Below are 22,515 nucleotides of genomic sequence, written 5' to 3' on the forward strand. Positions count from 1 at the left end.
GGAAAGGACACGGTGAAACCAGCTTCCAGGAGTGACCGAGGACCTGTTTCTGCCTTCCCCTCAGCCAAGGTACAGGGACCCCATCGCATCAAGCTATGTGCTCAGGTTCCCCTTACTGCCAAAGGAAGTTTGAACCTGCATCTCCCACACTGGATATCCCAAGTTATGCGGAAGGGGGATAGTCCAAAAGCCTGCTGCTGGTCTTGTTGTACCTTTTATAAGCAATTATGGTTATTAGAACAGGGTTTGGATACTGAGGCTCTGAGCACCTAGGTGAATATTGAAAGTATTAAGCTAGGGTTGTTTTTTTTTTTTACCCTCAGCGACTGTGTCCTGATGGAAGTGGAACAAGTTTGATAGGATGGACCCAACTCCTGCACCTGATAATCTGACAGGTTGTCTTGCTGCTCCTTAGGAAGAGAGGATGGTAAAGCCTGTTTTGGGGAACTCTTAGTTAAAGGTCTGATAGTAATGAATGGAGTGAGAGGGCCCATAAGAGAAGTTACAGCCAGACAATGAATTTCTGCCAGGGCCCCTTGTCTTGGCTGGCCTTCTATATTCAGTTGTGTCTTGGCTATTTCTGTGGAAAAGAATGCCAAATGCAATAAGTTATGAAATTATTTTTATTGTTTTGTGTATTCAGGTTGGATTGATTTCTTGCTTGGAAGACAGTGGCTTCGCCTACATTAGCAAATAGCACCATGCAGTAGGAGCAGGTCTGCAGAGCAAAACAGTAACGAAGACCCAGGCAGATTTCAGGGGGTTTGCTTCAAAACAGCTTTATTCTAATCCAGCTTGAAGGAAATTTTGAAAGAAACTTGTGGCAAATCATGAGACCAAATATCGCATGTTGAAAACGTCAAGAAAACCTCACAATTTATTAGGAATATTTCAAGTTTTCTGCCAAAACAAAGACTTCAAAAAACCTGGCACATGTTCATGGGGCATTTCAATGCTGTTGAAGCTATATTATTGTTGGCAATTGTTTCAGCTGAAATTTTATCTGGTGCTTCTTGAGGTCATCTGGTATCCTACTTAAACCTGTGTATCTTGCTGTGGTTGTGATTCTTGCTGTTGTTTCAGAGAGGTCTATACCCCAAATTGATCTCTTCATAACCCTTTAAAAAAGGTATTCTTATACCTATTTCTGCCTGCACCAGAGAAAGGAAAAAAAATCCAGTGCTGCTGTCTCCAGGTTTTTTGTTCTGACTCCTGTGCTGCGTGACTATGAAATCAGTCATGACACGTTTGCTGTAGCTGCAGGAAACTGAGAGAGAGGAGGCAGCAACAAGGGCAAGATGGGCACTTGGGAGCTGAGAAAAAATTAGGGATCACATGCAGGAGAGCAACCCAGCTGCAATGAAAGGAGCGCGTGTGATGCTTGTGCAGAAGTGGCTTTTAATGTAGTAAACTTTGCCTGCGTGCTGAAGTCTGCAGACACTGCCATGTGGTAAAGGCAGGGAGGACTTATTGGTGCTCTGAAGATTATGTGGACTCTGGAAAGAAAGCAGATTGTTGAGAGTAAATCATAGTGACTTTCTCATGCAAAGGTACCCTCCAATGCAGTCAGCACCCCAGGACAGCAAGTGTTCCTGTTACTTAGCAAGTTTGTGGTTTAGGTATTGGATTTTACCCATGGCTCTGGATGACCTCTGTATCAGTTACATCCCATGATACTTATTCAGGATACTTTAATATTTTACTGAAATGTGATTTGTTTAGTGTCAGACGTCGGGACAGGTCAAACATCAGTCCAGGTTTTAGTGTGTGTGAATGGCCTAGGATTTCCTGCCAGATGTCTTATTCCTCTTGGCATATCCAGAAGCATATGGCAAGGAAAGGTTATAGTCTTGACAGGATACTGGTTTTGGAGTAGTGCATGTCTAACATCAGGGATAAAATAGACATCAGCAAATAGCTATTGGCAATTTAACAAATTGCAACCTGATGTAGTTTTTATATCAAGAGATGAGAAGACTATCACATTAGAGAAATAATCTGTACATATACATTGCCCTCCTTGTAGTTGCCAACTAGTCTCTCCTTTAACTTGCGTGCTACAAATACCAGCTGCTTTTAAACCTACTGAGTGTGTAAATCGTGCCGTCTCAAACACCAACTCTGAATATTGTTTGGTGCTTGTTGCTACATTTTTGTGTTGCCACTTATCCTAAACAATTCATTGGTTCCTGTTTTATTGTTTATAACAAAGTATGTTCTTTTGAGATTTTTCTCAGTTCCGGAACAGGAATTAACTGCTGTGGTAGCGCAACTTAAATCACTATACAGGCATAACAAAAGTAATTCTTACAAGTCTTATGAATTTTGGAAGTCCAAAGTTTCTATTTAAATATTTCTTGGTATTGCTTGTTCAGCAGGTAACTTGGATTCTTTTTTAGTATGCCTTTAAGAAACAAGAACAACATGGACTTTAACATTTCTTTTAAAGATTCCTGTGCCTGAAAAAGTAAGTTGGGTTTTGGACAAAAAGAAAAATGTCACTAAAAATGACTGATTTTCAGGAAAGCTGTCAGTGTTCGTTCAGGGTTTTTTGAAAAGATGAAATTGGAAACGTTTTGGTTTCTGGAGTTAGCAGGATACCAGATAGTTTCAACTGTCTATTCAGGTTTATGTTTTTAGAAGAGAGGCAGTGTCAGACAGTCAGAAGTTTGTCTGGACTTTGTCTGGGCTGGAGAAAGGTGTGCAGGTAATTGTGAATATGTGTATGAAGAGCAGCTTTTAGCTGGGTTTTGAAATGACTGGGAAAACCTGTGTGTGACCAGCTTGCTTTTCTCTGTTGTTTTACAGGTTCCAGAATCTGCTGTGGTCTCGAAAAGCGTTTGTGGACAGTGTGAAGGTGTATAACCACAGCTACATCTACATGCCAGCCTTCTCGATGAAGACGGGGACAGGACCCTCCCTACGTGTCTATTACACCCTGGAGGACTTCGGTGCCAAGCAGGCGGTCCTTTTCGCCAACCCCAATTTCCTGCGTGACATTGGCAAGTTCTGGAAGAGCAAAGGTATCCATGCCAAACGACTTTCCACAGGACTTTTCCTGGTCAGTGCCGCCCTTGGTCTGTGTGAAGAAGTAACAATTTATGGCTTCTGGCCGTTCTCGGTGGACCTGCACGGGAAGTTTATTAGCCATCATTACTATGACAATGTCTTGCCCGATTCTGGATTCCACGCCATGCCGGAGGAATTTCTACAGCTCTGGTTTCTTCATAAAAGTGGTGTACTGAGAATGCAGCTAGAACCGTGTGAGGACCCTTTAATCCAGTCTTCTGCCTGAGGATCGTAGGAGTTGGTTTGGGAGATCCAGTAGTTTTTAATTTCCATGCTCTCCAACAGAGAGTTCTGTTTTCTGTTGATTCTTTTTAAAGGGAAAATAATCGTGGATCTGCATGGACCATAAAAATGCTACTTGAAGGCCAAATGGAATACGTCCTTAATGTATCGTTCTTTGTGGAACTGGGGTGGGGGAAAGTGAATCTCTCCATTGAGTCCATTCAGCAGCATTGTGAAAATAATGTCAGAAGCAGCACAGCTGAACTTTCCAGGGGACATTTTTACATGACCGATGTAAAAAGGGCATTAAGGCTCGGAGAGACACAGGGCCACCCACAAGCTTTTGCTGACAGTGCCAAATATGACTGTCTGTTCAAAAATCCATTTCATTCCAGATTGGCACCTCGTACAACTTTCCTTTTTCCTTTTTTCTTCCTCTGTGTGGGGGTGTGTGTGTAGGAGAGCATGTGTATGTTGTTGACTTTCTTTGTTTCTTTCATTTTTCTTTTTTTTTCCCTTTTTTTTTCTTTTACTTTTTTCTTTTTTTCCCTAATGGAAGGAAAAGGAAAGGCTTAAAAGCCCCAGGAGCTGAGTACCGTCAACTCCTCCAAAGACTCTTGGGAGAGTGAAGAGTGCTAAGAATCTGGTTAGAAGAATGTCCTAGGAATGCCCTGCTACTGAGTATGGGTGGACCTACTTGCTGTAGGTTTTATCAGGATAGTTGAGGTCATTGCACTTATAGCTATGCTAATGCTATATTGTGGGCAAGAGCTGGTTAAGGGAGATTGGTCTGAAAATAAAACTTGTGTTACAAAACCAGTGGTGAAGTGCAGCCTGGTTTCAGTTGACCTGCTGCAAGATTTCCACAGTGACTTTTGTAGCAGGGATGGTTCCTGACCTGTTTTGCTGTCCAGCCTTGGGGATTAATTCTGTATTCATTTGGACTCCAGATGTTCATCGACTGTCAAGGGGATTTGAGGTGTTCGGTGGAATGCAGAATGAGGTTCTTCATTTGCTTATAGCAGAAAAACTGCAGAAATGAATGTGTCATTTAAAATGATTTGAAGCTTCGAAAATCCTCTTTATTTGTGTGACGAGCTCTTCTGCTTGGATTGTAACGTTAGCCTTAAAGACTTGTACCTTTCTTGCAAGATTGTCTCTTGTTAAAGATAGTCTGAAAAATAAAACAGCCTTTGGGAGCACTGAAAAAGTGCGTAGCCAGCAAGAAAAAAGTAAAAAAAGGAAACGGCAGGCCCTTACGTAAGGCAGCCTCTCTCCTCACAGTGGGTGAATTATGTCAGTGTGCGCATTGCACGCGTGCTGCTCCGGCCAGCGCAGCGCCTGAAGGACTGTTTTATTTTGGGCTATTACTTGGGAGGCAGATGGTCTTATCACCATGTAAATGAGAAATCTTTTTGTTTGTTTGCTTGCTTTGGTTTAGCACTGTAGGACAAGAAGAGAATACCATCTCAGTCCACGGTGCAATTTCAGCTGCAAGACGTTATTACCATTAACTTTAAAATCCAGACCAGTGTTCTCTTTCTTATCCTTCCATCATTAGTAGCTGAAATTCTAGTCAAAGTGTTGAAACAACAAAACTGTCATCAGGTTTCCACAACAATTTTCTGTGCTACCTGTTTTAGCTCCAAAGTGCTAGTATTTTGGGGGATGTGTCCTATCATATGTTGACAACGTCTCTCTTTGTAGACTACCAGCTGCAAGTTATACAGATATAATTAAAAGAAAAAAAAGGCAAAATCCATGGCTCTTCTTTAAATATGAATAATTTAACCATCTATGTAGGGCACTGGAAAAAAACAATGATGTTTTGCTTTTTAAACCTATGTTTCATAATAAAATCTTCTTTCTAAATATGGATATTCCAAGCATAAAGTGGGCACTGTTCCATAGGATTACAGGGCAGTGCTAAACTGTAACGTGGAGATTTGGATTAAATAGTGTTCTAGAGATTGTTCTGATAAAATCTGAATGTGCTTCTGTAACCCATTTTATCTTTGTCCATATTTTTGTTAAAAGTACAGTGAACACACTGATGGAACGTCACTTGATAATTCGTTCCCTTTCGTTACGTTTGTTTTATCTATGATGTGGGTACTCGGTGAGGAAGGATTTGAAAGTAAAATATTTTCTTTACTGCTTGTTATGGCAGAACCTTACTGAGCTGCCTTGGAGAAGAAGAGGTGCCTGTAGTGTTTTTATTATACGTGTCAAGTTTTGCACTTCTTAGTGCTTTAAAGATGACATTATCTGGGAGAACAACAGTTGAAATATGGTGTGCTAAAATGGCACTTCAGCAGGATGCCAGCATTTCCTTGGGGGTGGGAGGGAACGAGGAGAGCGGGGAGGAACTACCTCTTTGCTGGTCATTTTTGTTGTATTTTTACCAATACTTGGGAGTTTAGTTCTGAACCTCTCTGACAGCTCTCCAACCCTTTGGTAATCCTTTTTTCCATGTCCTGGGAAAATAATCAGATTAGAAGAACAAGAGAAAAACGTGTATTTTTGTAGGAAAGCTCTGTGCAGTGTTTCATAATGTCTGGCTTGTTCGTGTTCAACTGGTGCCCTGGGTATCTGGAGATGTTTTATTTCCCCACCTCTGTAAGACTGAGGCAGACTGAATCTATAGCCTGTGGTCTTTGTGAGTCCCTTCTGATGTCTGCAGTCCTTGACGTTTGCAAGGAGATAGCTTCCAAAAAATTGTGGGGGTAGGAGAGACCCAGGCTGTGTGTGATGTGTGACTGATGGTGGAGAAATTGATAATTCTGGCTCTATTCACATTTATGTATAGTGAATATAAGTGCATCTTACAAAGACAAGCACATTTGATGGGAAAGTAAAGGCTTCAAGGATAAATAATTTTCTATAACTTCCAGAAAACTCGCAGCTGAGAAAGAAGAGAAATGAAAATAAATCCCCCTTTTGAGAGAGTAAAACCTGTTTTAGCTCACTGACTTGTCAGTCCGTGCAAACACTGGCCAGCGATCCGCCTTTTGCCCAGCAAGTAAAAAGGGATGCAGCTGAGTACTGCGAGTGTTTTGTGGCAAGAGCAGTCACAAAAAAAAAAAAAAAAAAGAAGAGCAGTTGGGACTGTGAGAGTGGCAGCTGCCTGACAGAAATGTTGGAGTAAATATGCTCCGTCCATGCTGCCACTCAGCGTGAGGCTTGCCTTGTCTAAATCTAGGAGGTGGAGGGGTCCATGTGGAGGGATCATTTGAAATATGGCATTGCATGCAAGGGACTGAAGTTGTATCCTTCTTCGTGAGGGAGGTCACACCATGAGATAGGACCATACTTCTGCTTAAAGACAGGCACAAGCAAATCCAGGAGGCTAACTGTAAGTGTTAACCATGAGAAATCAGCATCTTGCAGTCATGGCAGACTTTGGTCAGAGTGATGATATCCATCCAGCATTTACCTATTGATTGATTCCAGTCCATGGCCGTGCCCTTAATCAAATCTCATTGCTTGTGTTGCTATATTTTCCTTGAAGTGAATTGAAATCCCAATGTTTGTTGTTAGTGAAATTCCCTACTCTAGCCTCTCTATTTCCGCTGCCAGTCCCTGAATTTCTCTGATAGTGTAGCTAAAGCTGCATAAGTCTTTGCCAGGTTGAAAGCTACTGCAATTCATCTTCAATAAAAGCTAGTTCAGACTGGCCAAATGATTTCTTAATGTTCCTAGTTATTAATTTTATCATAGAGGTGACAAGGTACAGAAGTGCTGGAATCATTGCTCTGCACAGGAAGCATTGCCCCGCGTTTGTAAGTACAACAAATTAAATTACTTTACAAAAGCTGTGCATGGAAGATATTCAGTACTGAAATCGCTCTAGATATAATCTTTTTTGGGGTCTATGTTCTTTTGAGTAAATCAAGACCAGTTTTTGAACTTGCGCCAAAACAATATAAAACTTCTCCTTCCTGTTGATTATGAAGCCTTTGGAGCTCATTCTAAAACATACAAGCAAAAGAGAAGCCAGGAAACTAAAATCATAGAGAAAGGGGGTGTGTGCTCATGAGAATAAAAACATTTATGATTTTGGCACAGACCATGCTATAATACTGAGGACTTTTATTCATGAATGTTGTATTTTTATATTTTTGCAAAATGAAGATACCAGGTTTGGGGTGAACTTTGACCTTCAAAGGTCCAAGCCTCTGTTACAGATTAACTTTTGTAGAATATAGAAATGTTGGCCGTTTTGTCGACTTGACTACTTTCACCTTTTTGTTAGCTTCATCAAAATGGTGTCATAACATACACTGCTGAGTTTGCACCTCTGTGGGAGCTGAAACTAAGCAAAGCATCAGCTTTTTTAAACAATGTCTGAACTGTGGCAGTTATGTAAAAACCTTCCTCTATACATCTTCATGGAAACTGGCTTAATATCCGGCTCACCCTTGACTGTAATTAATAAGGAGAACATGAGTGAGGAAACTCTTGATCTAGAAGGGAGGATGATGAAGGAGGTGAATACTATCTCACCATTTGCTGCCTGCTTTGGTTCTTTTCTTCAGCTCAATAGATTACTAAGTATTGGAAGAAGTCCAGGTGATATGAAGCACAGGCAGTTCTTGAAGGGTTGGATGATGCTGGAAAAAAAGAAGATCAAATCAGTGGGGTAACAAATTGGAGCATAGCAATTCTTGATAAAGATCCCCAGTTCTAAGGAACTGTAGGACATTTTCATCTGGTAATGACTCTGAAAAATGGACTACCTGTGACGTGTTGATGGTTTTCTGCAGGACAGCAGCAAAGGAAGATGCTATGAGGAGGGGAAACTGATTAAACAGAAAGCGAAATACAATAGAACAAAGAATGATGATGAAAAATCTCTCTTTCCCTTCTCCCCTGCTACTCCTCCCAAAACACATATATAAAATGAACTAACTAGCTATTATCCTGAGTCACAGTCTCCTTCATTAAATGATATGGTGGGATTTCCATTAGCTGATACTTCCTAGTAAACAAAATTCATCAGACCTTGTCCAGAAATGCCTATTCCCCGACTCCATGGCTGTTTCGGGGATGCTGTGGGGACTGTGGCTGTCCTGGTGTGCTGTGATCTCCCTAATGGGACCTGCTCCTAATGTCATGTACTTCCATCAGATCTCCCTCTGGCATCATCTGGACTTGTATTTGTGCCCCAAGAAGTCATCCTAAAGGATCTCTCTGCTCTGTCCTTCCTGATGACCATCCTCCTTGGGGATAGAAGTGTGATTTAAAAAATCAGCCATAAGGTAGCTAATATGCATTGTCGTTTTGAACCATCTTGTCTTCTAAAGTGTTGATAAATCCAACAAGAGTTAGCTCCAAATCAAAAATACAGCTTCAGTTAGGCGTTGATAATTCCATCACTGGAGAACAGAAAGAGGGCGGAAGAAGGGTGTGTTTTTCGAAGCGATCGTTGTAAAATAGCTTCTCTTTCCTTGAATTCCCAGATTTTGTCACTTGGAATCTATCAGATGTTTGACTTTTTGGTAGTTTTTGAACAGAACAATTAGTAAAAGAATGACTGGCCTGTTAAGTATTAGCAAACTCATTTTCATAAGTGTAACACAAATACCCAACAGGAGGCTTAACCTGTTCTCCCTAGCTGATATTTCTTTGGCAGCAATGAGAACTTAAACAGCTACTTATTCCTCCCCGATTATTCATTTTCTTCAGTTTTTATTACAGCAGGCTGAGCCCTAGTGTATTCAGCCTCTTCAGCTTAATGCGTATACTTAAAAATGAATCTCACTCTGTCTTCTCAGCTTTAAAAAAAAAAAGTTGTTAATTGAAAATGGTTGCGTAGGTTCTCTCTACAGTCAGGAGAGACCGGCACCTCCAGATGGTGATTCATGCTTTTTCTGAACATGGGCTGCATTCAGAGGTCTCCGCGGGACTGTGAAAACACCCCAGCTGTGTCTGTAAGGCTAAGCTGCGCAGGGCAGAGCACAACCTTAAGCGTTTTCCTTAGCGGTGCGTAGTTTGCTTGTGAGCGTACTGCTGTGGCTGTGTCAGGCGCCCGCCGATGCTGTCCTGACCGGTGCTCAGGCATTGCGTGGGGCGGGGGGTGCAGCTCCCTGACCGGCTCCCCGTAGTCCACGCAGATGATGCCAGCCCGGGCTGAGGAGTTCAGCTGCGTGTTGAGTTCAGCCAACCCTGGCATGCCGCTTGCGTTCGGGGACAGCAAGTAGTCCTCACCCGTGTGAAGGCAGCAGGTACGTTCAGGGCAGTAGCACGTAAGGATCAGGCTGTTGATTGCTGCTGGGACTTGGCAGTGACCGGAGCGGCTCCGTTTAGATCTGCCGTGGGTATGATTCAGCAAGTGCCATTGCAGACCAGGACCTAGGTAATTACCCGTGGCAAGGTTAGCCCTCTCCTGCTTCAAGTCAGAAGTGCTGGGCTTCGTGGAAATGATGGCAGCTCATTCCTTTGGAGACCAGCCTGCTTCTTGCCCTGAGACACTTTTGATCCCTGGCAAGTCCCAGAAGGGCCTGTTAAAACTGCATCTTAAAATACTCTACGTGTACTCCCTGCTGCTATTGAGTTGGTCAGCTTTCTCTTGAGCTGAATATTTATCTAGTTGGGGTCCCTCTAAGGCAAGTGAACCTTTAGCACTCAGACCACCTGCAATTTACTGTGTTATTTGGTGTCTTCATCTTCCAAGTTAATCCCTTTTTTCTTTTAGACTAGATTTAACTATCGTGAGTGAATCCAAAGTGAGTATAAGAAAGCAACACCACAAGTAATTGGCCTCTGGGTTTATGAATAAGCTGGTGTTCAATAAAACACTAAAGTACCTTTTGAATAGTTCCTGTTGATTTCTAATTGTATATTCAATGAATTGTTTTGCTCAGATGGAGCCCATAACAAAGATGAGTTGCATAATTTTCTGTTTATTGGCAGGGAGCAATTACAGATGCATAATAAATTTTAAGCTAAATTCTTACCAAGAAGTTAGTTCTGTGAGAAGCTTTGCTATTGTGTGATTACCTTGGTAGTAAAGGAAGCATTTTCACTGAGAACAGATGCGCAGAGGAAGAGATTTTGATTAGAACAGTATAATCTGGAGCACTGAGACCCAGATTCGAGTCCCTGCTCGGATGTCTTCAACCAGGATCTCGGTGTACTGCGAGAGTGCCATAATCACAACTTCTCTTTCTTCTCTTTATGTATTAATTTTTGTAGAACATGCTTGAACGCTTTTTTTTTTTATAATCCCTACGTGCGCTGAAAAGAAACACTCCCTTTTTCAAGAGCACAAGTTTTGTTTTCGGATACCCATAGCTTTTAGTACGCGGAGCAAAACTGACAGAAGATGTGCGGTTTTCCGGAGAACGCTGTTTTGGAGTGGTCTGGCAGGGCTCCGGCAAACACGCAAGTTGATTGCTGCCTCTTGAGCTGTAGGGTTTCAGCAGATGATACAGAGTGTGCTGCACTGACGATAAAAAAAGAAGATGTTTTAGCCGCATCTCTGCCTGCTTGGTCTCCCATATGCTGAGTGGTCTGTCTTAGTTCTGTGAGGGCTCTTCAAGCATGGACTTTGATCCTGAAGGTGACTGATGGCTGATTTTAAAGGACTGGACTTTGAATGTACTGAAAACTGAAGTGAGCATTGAACTAAGTCCTTAAGTGTATCATCTGGTCATGCTGGATTGTTTGGCCGCTTAGGAAACAGACCTGTCTGTATGCAAAAGCCATTTTATCTGAGGATGAGACTTTGTATCTGTGAGGAGGTCACTGGAAGGTGAATGCCTGATGCTGCATAGGGCAAGGACTTTCAAAAAACGCTTACTGTGTTTTTATTTATACCAGTAATGAAATCCCCATTGAGCCAATATTGGATTAGGACAGCATTCAATGCTCTTGAAACTCCTACCCCATCAGTGTTTCCAAGAATTCTCCCATGCACAGGCAGAAACAGTAGATTTTTCTTTTCTTTGTGAGCTTCACCTTGCACTGAAAATGGAATGAAGTGTCAATCAGAACTCTTATTTACCCTTTTTAGAGGTCTCTGTAGACTACCTGAATAATATATAGGCACACAATTCTATAAATATAAACAAAGTAGCTGATAGCCTGAAGTTTATATCTCAAACACTGATTAGTATCTTGAAAAATTACTTTAAAATCATTTAGTAAAAAAAAAAAATTGCGCAAATTTTACATGTGAAAAAAGATTCCATTTTTTCTAAAATACACCCATAACTGAGCAAACTCCATGCTAAGAGCTATGTGAGTGTTTCCTCTGGTTTTCAACTCATGCTGCACTTCTGGCTTTGTACTATAGTCCGTACTTCTGCAAAGCTTCCCATTTTAGACTACTCCGTGTGGTGTCCTTAGATTAAAAATTAAATGTTGTACTCCAAATGTAGTAAAAAAAGAAAGAAAAACAAACTCAGGACAGAGGTTCTGGTCTTCTGAAGTCTGTTACTGTTTATGTACTGCCATTTAGCTGTGGTGTCTAAAGAACTAGCCAAAGATCAGGAAGGAGATAAACACGCAAGATGACACAGTCTTTCTGGTAAAGGGGTCCAAGGGATGAAGGGGTGCAAGCATGTATTTAAATGCTTTGCTGAATTGGGACCTAGAGTTATTAACAGATGTTAGGTCTTTATTCTTCCGCTTCTCTTTCCCTCAGTTCTTGTGGTACCAGGGTGAAACCTGCTGCGTTTGCAAGTTGTTTAAAATCTGCTCTGCACTACAGTGAACTTTCCTCCGGGCTCTAAACCTAAAAACATAACAGAGAGAGCATAAACCACTTTAGGTTTATTAATGCTGAGTGCAAGCAAGCTTGTATGCAGTATTTCACATCTTCCTAGTACTAATTACTGTATTAACTCAGAATTAAAATGAAGTCTTTCTTATTTCCAATAGTGCTCACCTCAGAATGTTTGGTATCCTCCTTCCTGCGGTGGTTTCTCTGTCAGGTGAATGGAGATTTTATTTACCTCAATGGGAGATGTTTTGAGAGTTAGTTAACTCATGCTTGGGAAGTAAAGTGAAAGAACAGAAATGTTATAAAATATAAAGGTTTATCTGTTTCGAACAGTGAAAACAAACAAACAAACCTTTTTATTTGACTGAATTTATGCTTTTATGTTAAAATCCACCCTCATTGTTAGTAAGTACAATAAGGACATTACCTTCAGATAATGCATAGATTTTAGGAAAGTGAAAAGTCGTGCATTTTAATGAGAAAAGAAGGTTTTCTTCTCTCTGCCCTGCCCTTCAATTTATAAGCCAAATTCTCTTCTCTCTCTTACTGTTCTGGCTCTTGTCAAATCAATAGTATTGCCTAGATTTTAACCAGCTGCCCTCAAACCTGAGGGAATTCATCCTATGAAAATTTTAAATTAAGGTATTTTAAAGCAGTGCCAGATTATGCTACCTAGTTAAAGGTTCCTATTCTGTAAGCTACTGATTTTTTCCACAGGTGTAGAGCATGAGCATGTTATGCTATTTGTTAGTTGTTGTTGTTGTAAGGCAGATACCTTGCTGCATTTCAAACATCTGCTGCGCTAAGGTGTCACAGTCTGAAATCAAATCATGATCTAAGTCATGTCCTTGTTTCAGCAAGTTGCGTAGAAATGATCCATGTGCTGCTCTATCTGCCAAGTATATTGTATGAGCCAAGTGAAAATGAAAAAAGGGTTTTGCTACAGTGTGAAGCCTCACCATTGACTGGCTGTATCTGGGAACTAGATATCCTCAAGTAATTTATTGTGCATGATGGATCTGATGCCTGCTAATGTTTCCAGTCATTCCCAAATAATTTTGTTAGACTTTATTGATGTAATGATATGATCTTTCCCCCATGCTATTCGACTGCAATTTTTCTTTTCTGATAGTTTTTGCGGGGAAGAAATCTTTCTTTATTCTCATTTTTTTTTTTTTAATGACAATTTATATCTAAGGCTCAATTTGAGTCTCAGATGCTGGTTTTCTTAAAAATGTTGGTCTCAACGCTTTTTTCCTGTGTTGTGCACAGTACCTTCTTTTCATAACACTACGTATGATGGTCAACAATGAAGTCTTGACAAATTATCTTCCTCTTAAATATTGAAAGTCTTTGAGAACTGAAAATTCTTCTGGCTTTCATAAAACCCAGTCTGGCTGTAAGTGTCTTTGGGTTTCAGCCTAAATTGCACACAGTCAAGTCTTGAATCTTTGCAATATCTTAGTGCACTCATAGTCAATCAGGCATCAGTAAAATATAAATTCATTTCCAAAATTGCTTTCAACCTCAGTGAAAAACAAGGAGCCTTTAATAAACCTTCTTAATAATGGCCTGTAACTACCATGATGATAAAAATATTTCTCATCTTCCTTTTATGTCTCTTGGAAGTTACAAGCTGAGACATGGGTATAAACAACTTGAGTCAGCGTCTGTCTAGTTGTCCTCTTGTTTTTGGTACATGTATTCTTTCCAGTGACCTTATTACTTTTCATTTTTTCTTTTGTGTGCATCTCTGAATAGCTCTCAGATTCTCGTCCAATACCTAAATTATTACTATGTGTAATGGTCAGGAATTGCACTTAGTAAGGTTTCTGTTCTTCTGGAGAGTTTACTAGTAGTCTGAATTTTAAATGAAGGGGTTTTTATCCTCTTCTTGAGGGACTTTGGGAGATACTCAGGGGTGCTGCTGGGGCTGTACCTTGTGCTGAGCAGCAGGGCCAGGCTGGCACAGGGATTTGGGGTAGTCCCGGGGCTGCTGGGTGCTCACAGTCCGGCCGGGCAAGAGGAGAGCCAGCAGGCAGTGGAAGGTGATACGAGCCCTGGGATGAAGTGTGAAGCATGGTCCCAGCCCTTGCTTGCCAGAAGCTGAGCAGGAGCCACTGCCGTCTGCTCCCTGCTGCGTGCTCCCTCCCTGGGACGTGGCATGGGGCACCTGGTGCGCAGACACAGCCAGCCTCACTGACCCTGCTGGGAAGGATAGTACTGAAGCTGAGAAATAGTCTCCCAGTTGGCAATTCATGGAGCAGGGTTATGTCGTCCCCTGCCTAGCCTTTCCTGGTCCCGAGCAGCTCATCACCAGAGCTGGGTGCTGGGAGCTCCCCTTGGCTGAGTGGCTCTGCACTGCAGCCTCCCAGTGCCGCAGCAGAGCCAAGCCATCTGCTGAGGGACGAGCCAGAAAGTGTCTGGGCCCTCTCAAAAGCAGAAGAAACTTCAAATGCAACTGCTAGAGCAATTGACACAAATAGCAACACGACTCTTTTTCCTTTGTTGTGGAAGGGAAGACAGTGCAAAGCATTTTCATGCCATGCTTTAGCCACTTACAGGTCAAGAGCAAGAAGTTTGAATGTGTAAATGGTCTGCTCTAAAGTCTGATTTTTCCACCCTGAGCACAGGATAGAAATGTCTCTTATTTTCATTTAGAAACCTAGATTTTTTTTTTTTTTTAATGTATTGAAGGACAAATGTGATGATTATCTAAGTTAGTAACTGAACTCTTTTAGAATCATTTTCATCTTCTCCAGCTCTGGCAGTTCAAGGTGACGCAGCAATTCTGCCTTCATGCTGGAAGTCCTTCAAGGACTTGTAAACCTTTGTGTTTCTTACGCATACTGGACACCTTGCTTTAACCTGTGTCAGTGCTGGTTCCACCTGTCTATTTCTGAAAGCTCAACAGGAAAGCAAACAAAGATACGAAGGAAATTAAAGGTGCCTCGCTGTGATGTTTTTATAGAATGGTACATTGCTTTGATAATGAACTGTGAAACGTAGCATGCGGATGATGATGAATGTAAAAGACTGCATGTGTTTTTACTTGAATGTCGTGTCCATGAGCTGGATTATTAGTATGAGCTCTGTAGTGTAAAAAAGAGAAGTGAAATGGAAAGAAGGTATTTCTAGCAGTTTTTGCAGTGAACCATATCATCTTTCATCTATCTCTCTTTTCACGACCAGACTCAAATTCCGGTAACGTAAGCTTTACCATTATGATGTTAATAAACAAACTGCTCTCTTCCTAAAGTTAAATATGCTTCCTTCCAGCATTGTAAGGGAAATTTGCATTTCCAGCAGATCAGACTTCTTCCCAGGCGTGGGCTCATAGGGCTGCACTGGCTTGGAGATCAGTCGGGCTCACTGATGATGCCGTACCATGTGCTTCCTGCCCCCAGAATTCAGTAGTCTGTTCCTGTGCCAGGAAAATAAGGGACTGGTTTGGTACGCTTTGCTGCTTGCTTATGGCTGGAAGCTGAAGTGCAAGCTAAAATGCCGTGAGCTTACTTCCATTTCTTGTAGGCATAGACATGCACGCAGCTTAAGGTTTTTTGAGCTTGACTAGAACAGAAATGGGCCAGGCAAAGGTTTTTCAAAATTATTAATTTTGCATTTACCTGACTGAGGTATTCATGAGAAGTCAGTGATTTCAGGAGGGACTGACATTTGTTCCCTTATCCCTGAGTCGCAGTGATCCTGAAATACCTGCCCAGCCACAGGGGCCCAGGGAACCCATGGCTGGGCTCATCACTGGGGTTATACCAGCTCCCTGGTGCTTTGCTTTGGGAAATAAACAGGTTATTTGAAGGCAAGCAGCCCAGGAAGCATTGCTTGAAGGATCATGATTGGCTTCTGCTTGCCTCCATCTGTAGTTGCAAGGTCCCTGCTCTCACCTTCCCTGTCCTTCCATCTGCACATCTCAGGCCTGCTTTGTAGCTGATCCTATCTGCAAGGCTGGCTATGAGAGAGGGCAAGCCTTACTCCTGGTGGAGTGCTCAAGCAAGTGATGCTTGAATCAGTGGTGAAACATACCATACCATAAATGTATGTTTGGAAGGAGCTCGGTGTTTGGTTAAAACAAGCTGACTTGGGATCAGTCTGTGGTTTATAGTAATGCTGGTATACAATAGCCCAGGCAGGACAGATGCAAGGTGTCTCCTGACTCTTTAGGGACTGGGCATGATTGCCATTTTTGCTCTCTCACACGATATTTCCAAAGGAGCAATGTGACGTGGGACTTCAGTGTTAGCTGGTGAATTTTGCCCTTGCGTAATTCTAGTCCTTTGATTTGCATTCCTTCTTATCTTGCCCAGTTTATTGAAAAATGTGATGGTAATGTGGTAGTTCATTGTCTTGAGGTGGTTTTAAAGTGGATAAGCAAACTGTTATGCCTCTGAGGTTGCATAATTCCATGGATTTGTCTTACCTCCAGTGACTGGCATGTAATATTTATTGTATCATTTATGATGTATGTAAGCTTTACAGGTTGGATGTTGTGTCAAAATGAGCACTTGGATAAACATCTCCTTGAATCACTGTCATTTTGGCACGATCAGGGGCAAAGGTACTTGTGTGGCGTGTGTTAAACATCACTTGTTGTTGTTTAGAGTTTTGTGATTAGGGCTTCGATCTGATTCTCTCCAATGTAGCAAATGTTTGCTGTCGGCTAACACTGTTACAAGGACTAAGGGTTTATCTTTCTTTGCCCGGCAATAATGTATTTTCTATTATGTCAGTAGAATTTGTTCATTTTCAAGTAGTGTGCAGTGCTCCTTTGAAGAATGTCTCTTTTTCAGGTGGTTTCATGGTGACTGTACCCCAAAATGTCTAGATGTCTCTCAATAGCAAAAATTGCTTTGTTATTGAATGTATTATTTATTAACAGTATCTTGTTGTCTTTTTCTAGTTGCATTTTACAAAATATGCCACAAGCATCTCATGTGATTTTTATAAGGAAAGTCTTATTTATAATATTCATGCAAGTGGACGGAAACAAATCTCAATTTTATAGTAGTCCATGCCTTTTTTCATAGCTGCAGAGTCTTAATGAGCATGATCAGAAGGGACAGGCTCATTGTTTTGTTTAATTTTGATGGAATTTTTCAAAGGTAACTATTATGTTATTTATAATTTGGATTTAATTATCTTAACAAATAAATATCTCCATTTTAAGAAATGAAAATAGTATTTGTGAGGCTTCTTTTTCTTCTCTTTTCCCCATTCTCTAACTCAGTGTGTCCAAACAATGACCTTGAGGTCATTTCCTCTTCCTCTTTATGTTGTCCTGTACAGTCTACTGTCATGTCAAGATTTACATCCTTTGTCCTCATCTGATATTTCTGGTTATTCTGCTTACTCAATTCCTTTTCTCTGTAGCTTAGTCAGTGAGACAAATTTATCTACAGTGTTAGTCTGGGAGTTAACCTTGTAGCGTTCGTTACATATCAAGGTTATACCGGCGGATCTCCAGCCGACCCGGGCTGGGGAAGGAACAGACAGCACACACGGTGTGGGTGTTCAGCCTCAATGTTTATTGCGCAGTAGTTTACCTTTATACCCCCAGCAGCAGGCGCGTCATGTTATAAGGGGCGGAAACAAGGGAGGGTCGACCCTTAACTCTTTCCGTACAGCGCGTGATCTTCCGGTCGCCAGCCCTTATCTATACTACAAACCTGGGGCTGAACCTGTACATTTTTGCCTTCCCAGAACAACCCAGAAACACAGCTTTGGGTGCACATAGGAATCCCAAGGAGACACAGGCATTTTGTCAAAGTTTCCCATTCTGCACTGCAATCAGCGTAACTGAATCCCACTTGCTTGGCCTGGATGTTCCAGTGCTTAGTCTAATAACCACATAAGAGGCGTTGAGTACATTTTCTAAAGCAAATGATGATTCTAGTATCTGAACATCTGGTTGACCTAGCTTAGATGTCTTTAGATTTTCAAGCCAGATTTTCCAAGTGCAGATTTTCTGTGTACAAGCCTCTTAAAGATAGCTGCAGTTTGACACCGAGTTCCTTTTGAGGTTATGAAAATGTCCTCTCTCACTTTAAACATCCCCACCCCCCTTTAAAACCAATGGAAGATATAAGATGAAATGGTCCTGGCCATTCCAGGGACAGGTGGAGTAGGGTTCCTCAGCCTGGTAGATACAAAAAAGCAAGCATTTCTGTCTGTCTTCATTTTACTGCAAGAATTATCCATAGCAAAGATGGTCTTTGCTAAGGGAAGAGGGAAAGACAGAAGCTCCCTTTCCTTTAGCCACGATTGTTCTTTTTGAAAAAAATGCAACTGGAAGATGAGTGAGAGACCATTTAACTTCCAGTTTACTCAGGTGTGGGCAGATACAAATTGCTGAAGCCAGTTGAGGATGAAGTCCCAGTGATTATGTTTATGCTAGAAATCCTCAGATGATGCCTTAACTTTCCTTGGCTCTCTAGCACGTTTATTTCCTTTTCCTAAATGCATTTTCCTACCCAGTGAGTAAATGAGAGTTCCTTGTTCTCATTTAATATTTCTTAGTTTTCAGAATGTACCATCTCCATCTAGGTCACTCACTAGATTTCTTCCTGTTGCAAGGAGGGACAAATGTCAATGGGGGCTCACAAAATGAGAACTCACTGCCTCTGAGGACTTCTGCCAGGTGAGTGGTCAATAGGTGGAAGCTTCTGCACAGGGTCTCTCTGTTGTGTGCTTGCTTGTATAGTGCACGTGGGCAATACTGCCTTGGACAGTAGGAGACCTAGGTCAAGTATCCAAGTCCTTGAAGCTATGTTTCACTTTCAGCTGGTGAAGCACTACTTGAAAGCTATGTCCTGCAGCTACTCTTAGGTTTTGCCCTCCGGAAGGGAATCGTACCTTAGCTATACCACTGAGCCCAGGTATTTTTTTAGCTCTGTGCCTCTTCTTCCTAGCCCTTAAACCTTGATAAGCTAATATTCATTCATTGTATGAAAATGTTCTGTGGAAAGGCAAAATGTCAACAGTACCAGTGCCTCAGACTCCCTCCATCTGGCTTTGACAGGAGGTGCTTGAATGTCATAGGGAAGGTCATTGCTGTGACAAGAGAAACGTGCCCAGTGCGTGAAATTCTCCAGGTATCTCACTTTAAATCCTCTTCTACTCAGATTTCCAGCCCACTCTCACATACCCAGCTTGGACAGCTTGGTGAGGTTGTTACTTTTAAGCACTTTGGTTTCTGAGTATCTGTTTCCTTTACATGCTTTCCCAGTTCACCTCTTCAAGGCATTTTAGCAGAAGTGTTACACGTCTTCTAGTGCTTGATCTGGATGTCTGGTAGAAAATACAGTCCTAAACAAAAAGACCAGCTGTCAGCGAGAACCACAGTGTAAGTATTGTGGCGTTAATGAGTACGGTTTAACAGACGTGTTCCTGTCTTGTGCCTAACTCTTTTCAGAAGATTTATGAAGTTGTTGCATCAGGCTTTTACACAGGGATCTACCAGTTGGCTGTGGCATGTTTGCTTAAGCCTGTTCAGCAACAAAGAGATTTTAGCCTCCATAAGGTAGCAGATGATGTACAGCATGTGCTGTCTTCCTAATGACCACAGAAGTGGTTTATGTGTAACATGAGTAACAACTTCAAGTAGAGGTTTTTGGGAGAAGACATGTAGGACTTAGGAGAAAAGGGTTCGCTTGTGATTTCTGCTACAGATATTGCCTGCTTACCTCCTCAAACTGATGAACCACTTTATGTCAAATTGCTGCTATCTGTCAACACGGACTAATTCTTCCCAGTCTCACAGATGTTAAGGTAAAATATTTTTAATGTATTTTGAAAAATGCTAGCAAAGAGAATTGTAGTCTTGAAAGAAAAGATCTGCCCTGCCTATAGAAGTTCATCCAGTTGAATGCTAGTCACGGGTCACCATGACATTTTGCTTTGCTGTAGCTGGTTAGAGAATCTTTTAAGTGTACCACAACCATGAGAGGTTGCATTATGTCCATCTTGATTAAACTGATACTTCATAAAGTGTCTTCCTGTATTGCCCATTCAGCGCGGTAGTTAACTTCCCATCGTGTAGTGCAGCTTTTTCTCCATCTATCAAGCCAAAGGCCTTGAATCTTCTCTCCTCCAGACTAAGACTCCCTAGCCTATTTAGTTATTGTTTTTAATGAAAGCCATCCAGTAACTGTGATTATCGCTTTTGCTCTTCCCTGCAGTCTTTCTGGTCCTACTTCTTTCTTTTTGAGATAGAAGGTTTAGAATCCTATGGATATTAAATTACGAGGTTTCTTTTCACTATTTTCAATGGTTATCAAATCAGACCTAACTCATCTCCAGCTTTTAGCCTCTTCCCTGACAACCTCAAGATCTCTAAGTCTGGTGGGGTTAGCAACTGAAACTAAAATTTAGAATTAGAACATTTTTGTCTGTTTTCTTTAATGTAAATGTTCCATTTAATTTCTGTATACATCCTGGGTTTTGATGAGAAGGGTTAAGATACCTAAAGTAGACTTCTGACTAAAGAGAGATTCAAATGGAAACCCTACCCATTTGGATATTTTTTAGAAAGAATATTAGGACACTATTACTTTCTGTGAAAAGATCTGCATGGGCTTCTTTTCTGAAGAAGAAAAAGAATTAATTTCATTACCTTGAAAGATACTGTGAGATGGAATCATTGGCTCTGGTCCGTTCTGCTACAGACTCCTTTTATTTTGTAGGCATTTAACAGCAATAAGACTGTGACGTGTTTTAGTCCCTGTCAACCCAATTTGATCCAGTTCTCAAAAAGATCACTGTGGTATTTTCAATATTTTGATCTGTCAGTTCGTCCACTTTGTACTTTTCCTTTATTATGTACGCATAAATGAGCAAAAAAATACGGTTTTCTTAATGAGTACCAGCAATGTAGACAACTTGGAAAATGGTTAAAAAATAGTCAAGCACACGTATATACTGCCAAAGAAAAATTCAGTGCCGCAAAAAAGATTCCAGATAATTTTCAGGCAGGATACACGCATAGATTTCTTTGAACTTTGTATTCACTATTTAGAATTAAAACTGCTGATACTTACAGATGTACCTGTTGAAATTAATCTATACCCATGTTATTATACAAAAATATTTCATAAGACATAGAGTACTTTCCCAAAAAAGGGAACATTCTTTTACTGTGTTATGCAAGCTTACTACAAGAAAAACATTATAGAAGATGAGGAATAGCTGTTCAGAATCCCTGTTTTAGAAATGATCTGTCATGATACTAAAAATAAAATACAACCGTGTATGCCAAATCATCATCAGACTTCTGTGTGTGGTGTTTAAATTTAAAAGAAGTATTTCAAAATAAAACAAAGTACTTGAAAATCAAGTGAGTGTAACATTTTCCAGTAAGGAGATGAGACTGAAAATATGCATGGGAGAGACAACACAAAGTTCAGAATAGTTCTATCACAATCTCTTTTACAATCCTATGCCATAACTGAGCATTTTTATCTTGGGTTTACGTGTTTTCCAGAGTCCCTTTTAGAATCTAGATCTCTCAAAAATTGTTTCATTCAAGTTGATAAAAACAAGATTTAATTTGAAGGCTTCAATGGTTTGAACATGTATTGTTAGCAAAAGCAATTTTAAAAATCTGATAACCCATCTATGGTAGATCAGGTGCTTTGCCATTCAGTGTTAACCACTTGCTTTCCTCACACTCTTCATCTCCAAATCTATCATTCATTGCTATTGCAAACACTTGCTGGGTACTGACAAATGCTTGATGAGAGAAACCACCTTTGGCGACATACCAGACGTCTGGGGACAGGGAACGTGTGACAAAAACATGACAATGAAAGGAAATCATGAGTGACAGTGGTATGGCCTTAGGTTCATTGAGTGTCATGGCACTTTTTTGGCTTAGATTGCATGTCAAATGTGGTTTAGCTCTTGGAATTATTAACTGTTGGGATGAATAATTGTTAGAGATATCAGCCATCAGCAAAGTTCATGGCTGATAGAAAAAGACAAGTGCCAAGTTTTTCACGTGGGACAGACTCCAGCAGGCTAGGGTTCACTCTTTGTAGCAAGAGGGCCTGGGCTCCAGTGGACAGCAAGTTGAGTGTTAAGTCAACAGCATGTGCTTGCAATGATAACCACCAACCACGCAGTGTAGCCAGGAGGCTGAGGTAGGAGATTTTGCCCATGTGAGGTAATTGTGAGTCTGCATCTGGAGTACTACACCTCATGCTGGATGCCCTGGTATGACAGAGATACTGAAAAATTGGAGTGACTCCAGAGAAAGGTGGTATGGCCATGGGGTGGGAACACAGGACACCCAAAGAGAAAGGGGGCAGCTACCCCTTTGTTCAGCTTGAACAAAAGAAGCCAGCAGGGGCAGCTCATGGTGCTCTTCAGCTTCCCGCTGGGAGGGTGAGAGACAGCAGAGCTGTGCTCTTCTCAAAGTTAAATAGTGAAAGGATGAGAGGCAACAGCCACAGGTTGCAGAAAGGGAACCTCCTGTTAGGTATTAG

General features: G+C 41.2%; 1 protein-coding gene across 1 annotated transcript in view; it reads left to right on the plus strand.

The window, feature by feature from the left end:
* ST8SIA1 (ST8 alpha-N-acetyl-neuraminide alpha-2,8-sialyltransferase 1) overlaps positions 1-21,273 on the plus strand; it is a 147,050-nt gene extending 125,777 nt beyond the window's left edge. The window contains exon 5 of the mRNA XM_087766133.1: positions 2,809-21,273. Within this exon, the coding sequence (XP_087622259.1) occupies positions 2,809-3,295 (487 nt within the window). The 3' untranslated portion in view covers positions 3,296-21,273. The remainder of the gene's footprint in view (positions 1-2,808) is intronic.
* Positions 21,274-22,515: the final 1,242 nt, after the last annotated feature.

This window comes from Nipponia nippon, unplaced genomic scaffold, assembly GCF_047370975.1.
Source record: "Nipponia nippon isolate SJK-2023a ecotype South Korea unplaced genomic scaffold, ASM4737097v1 scaffold_3, whole genome shotgun sequence".
Classification (NCBI taxonomy): Eukaryota; Metazoa; Chordata; class Aves; order Pelecaniformes; family Threskiornithidae; genus Nipponia; species Nipponia nippon.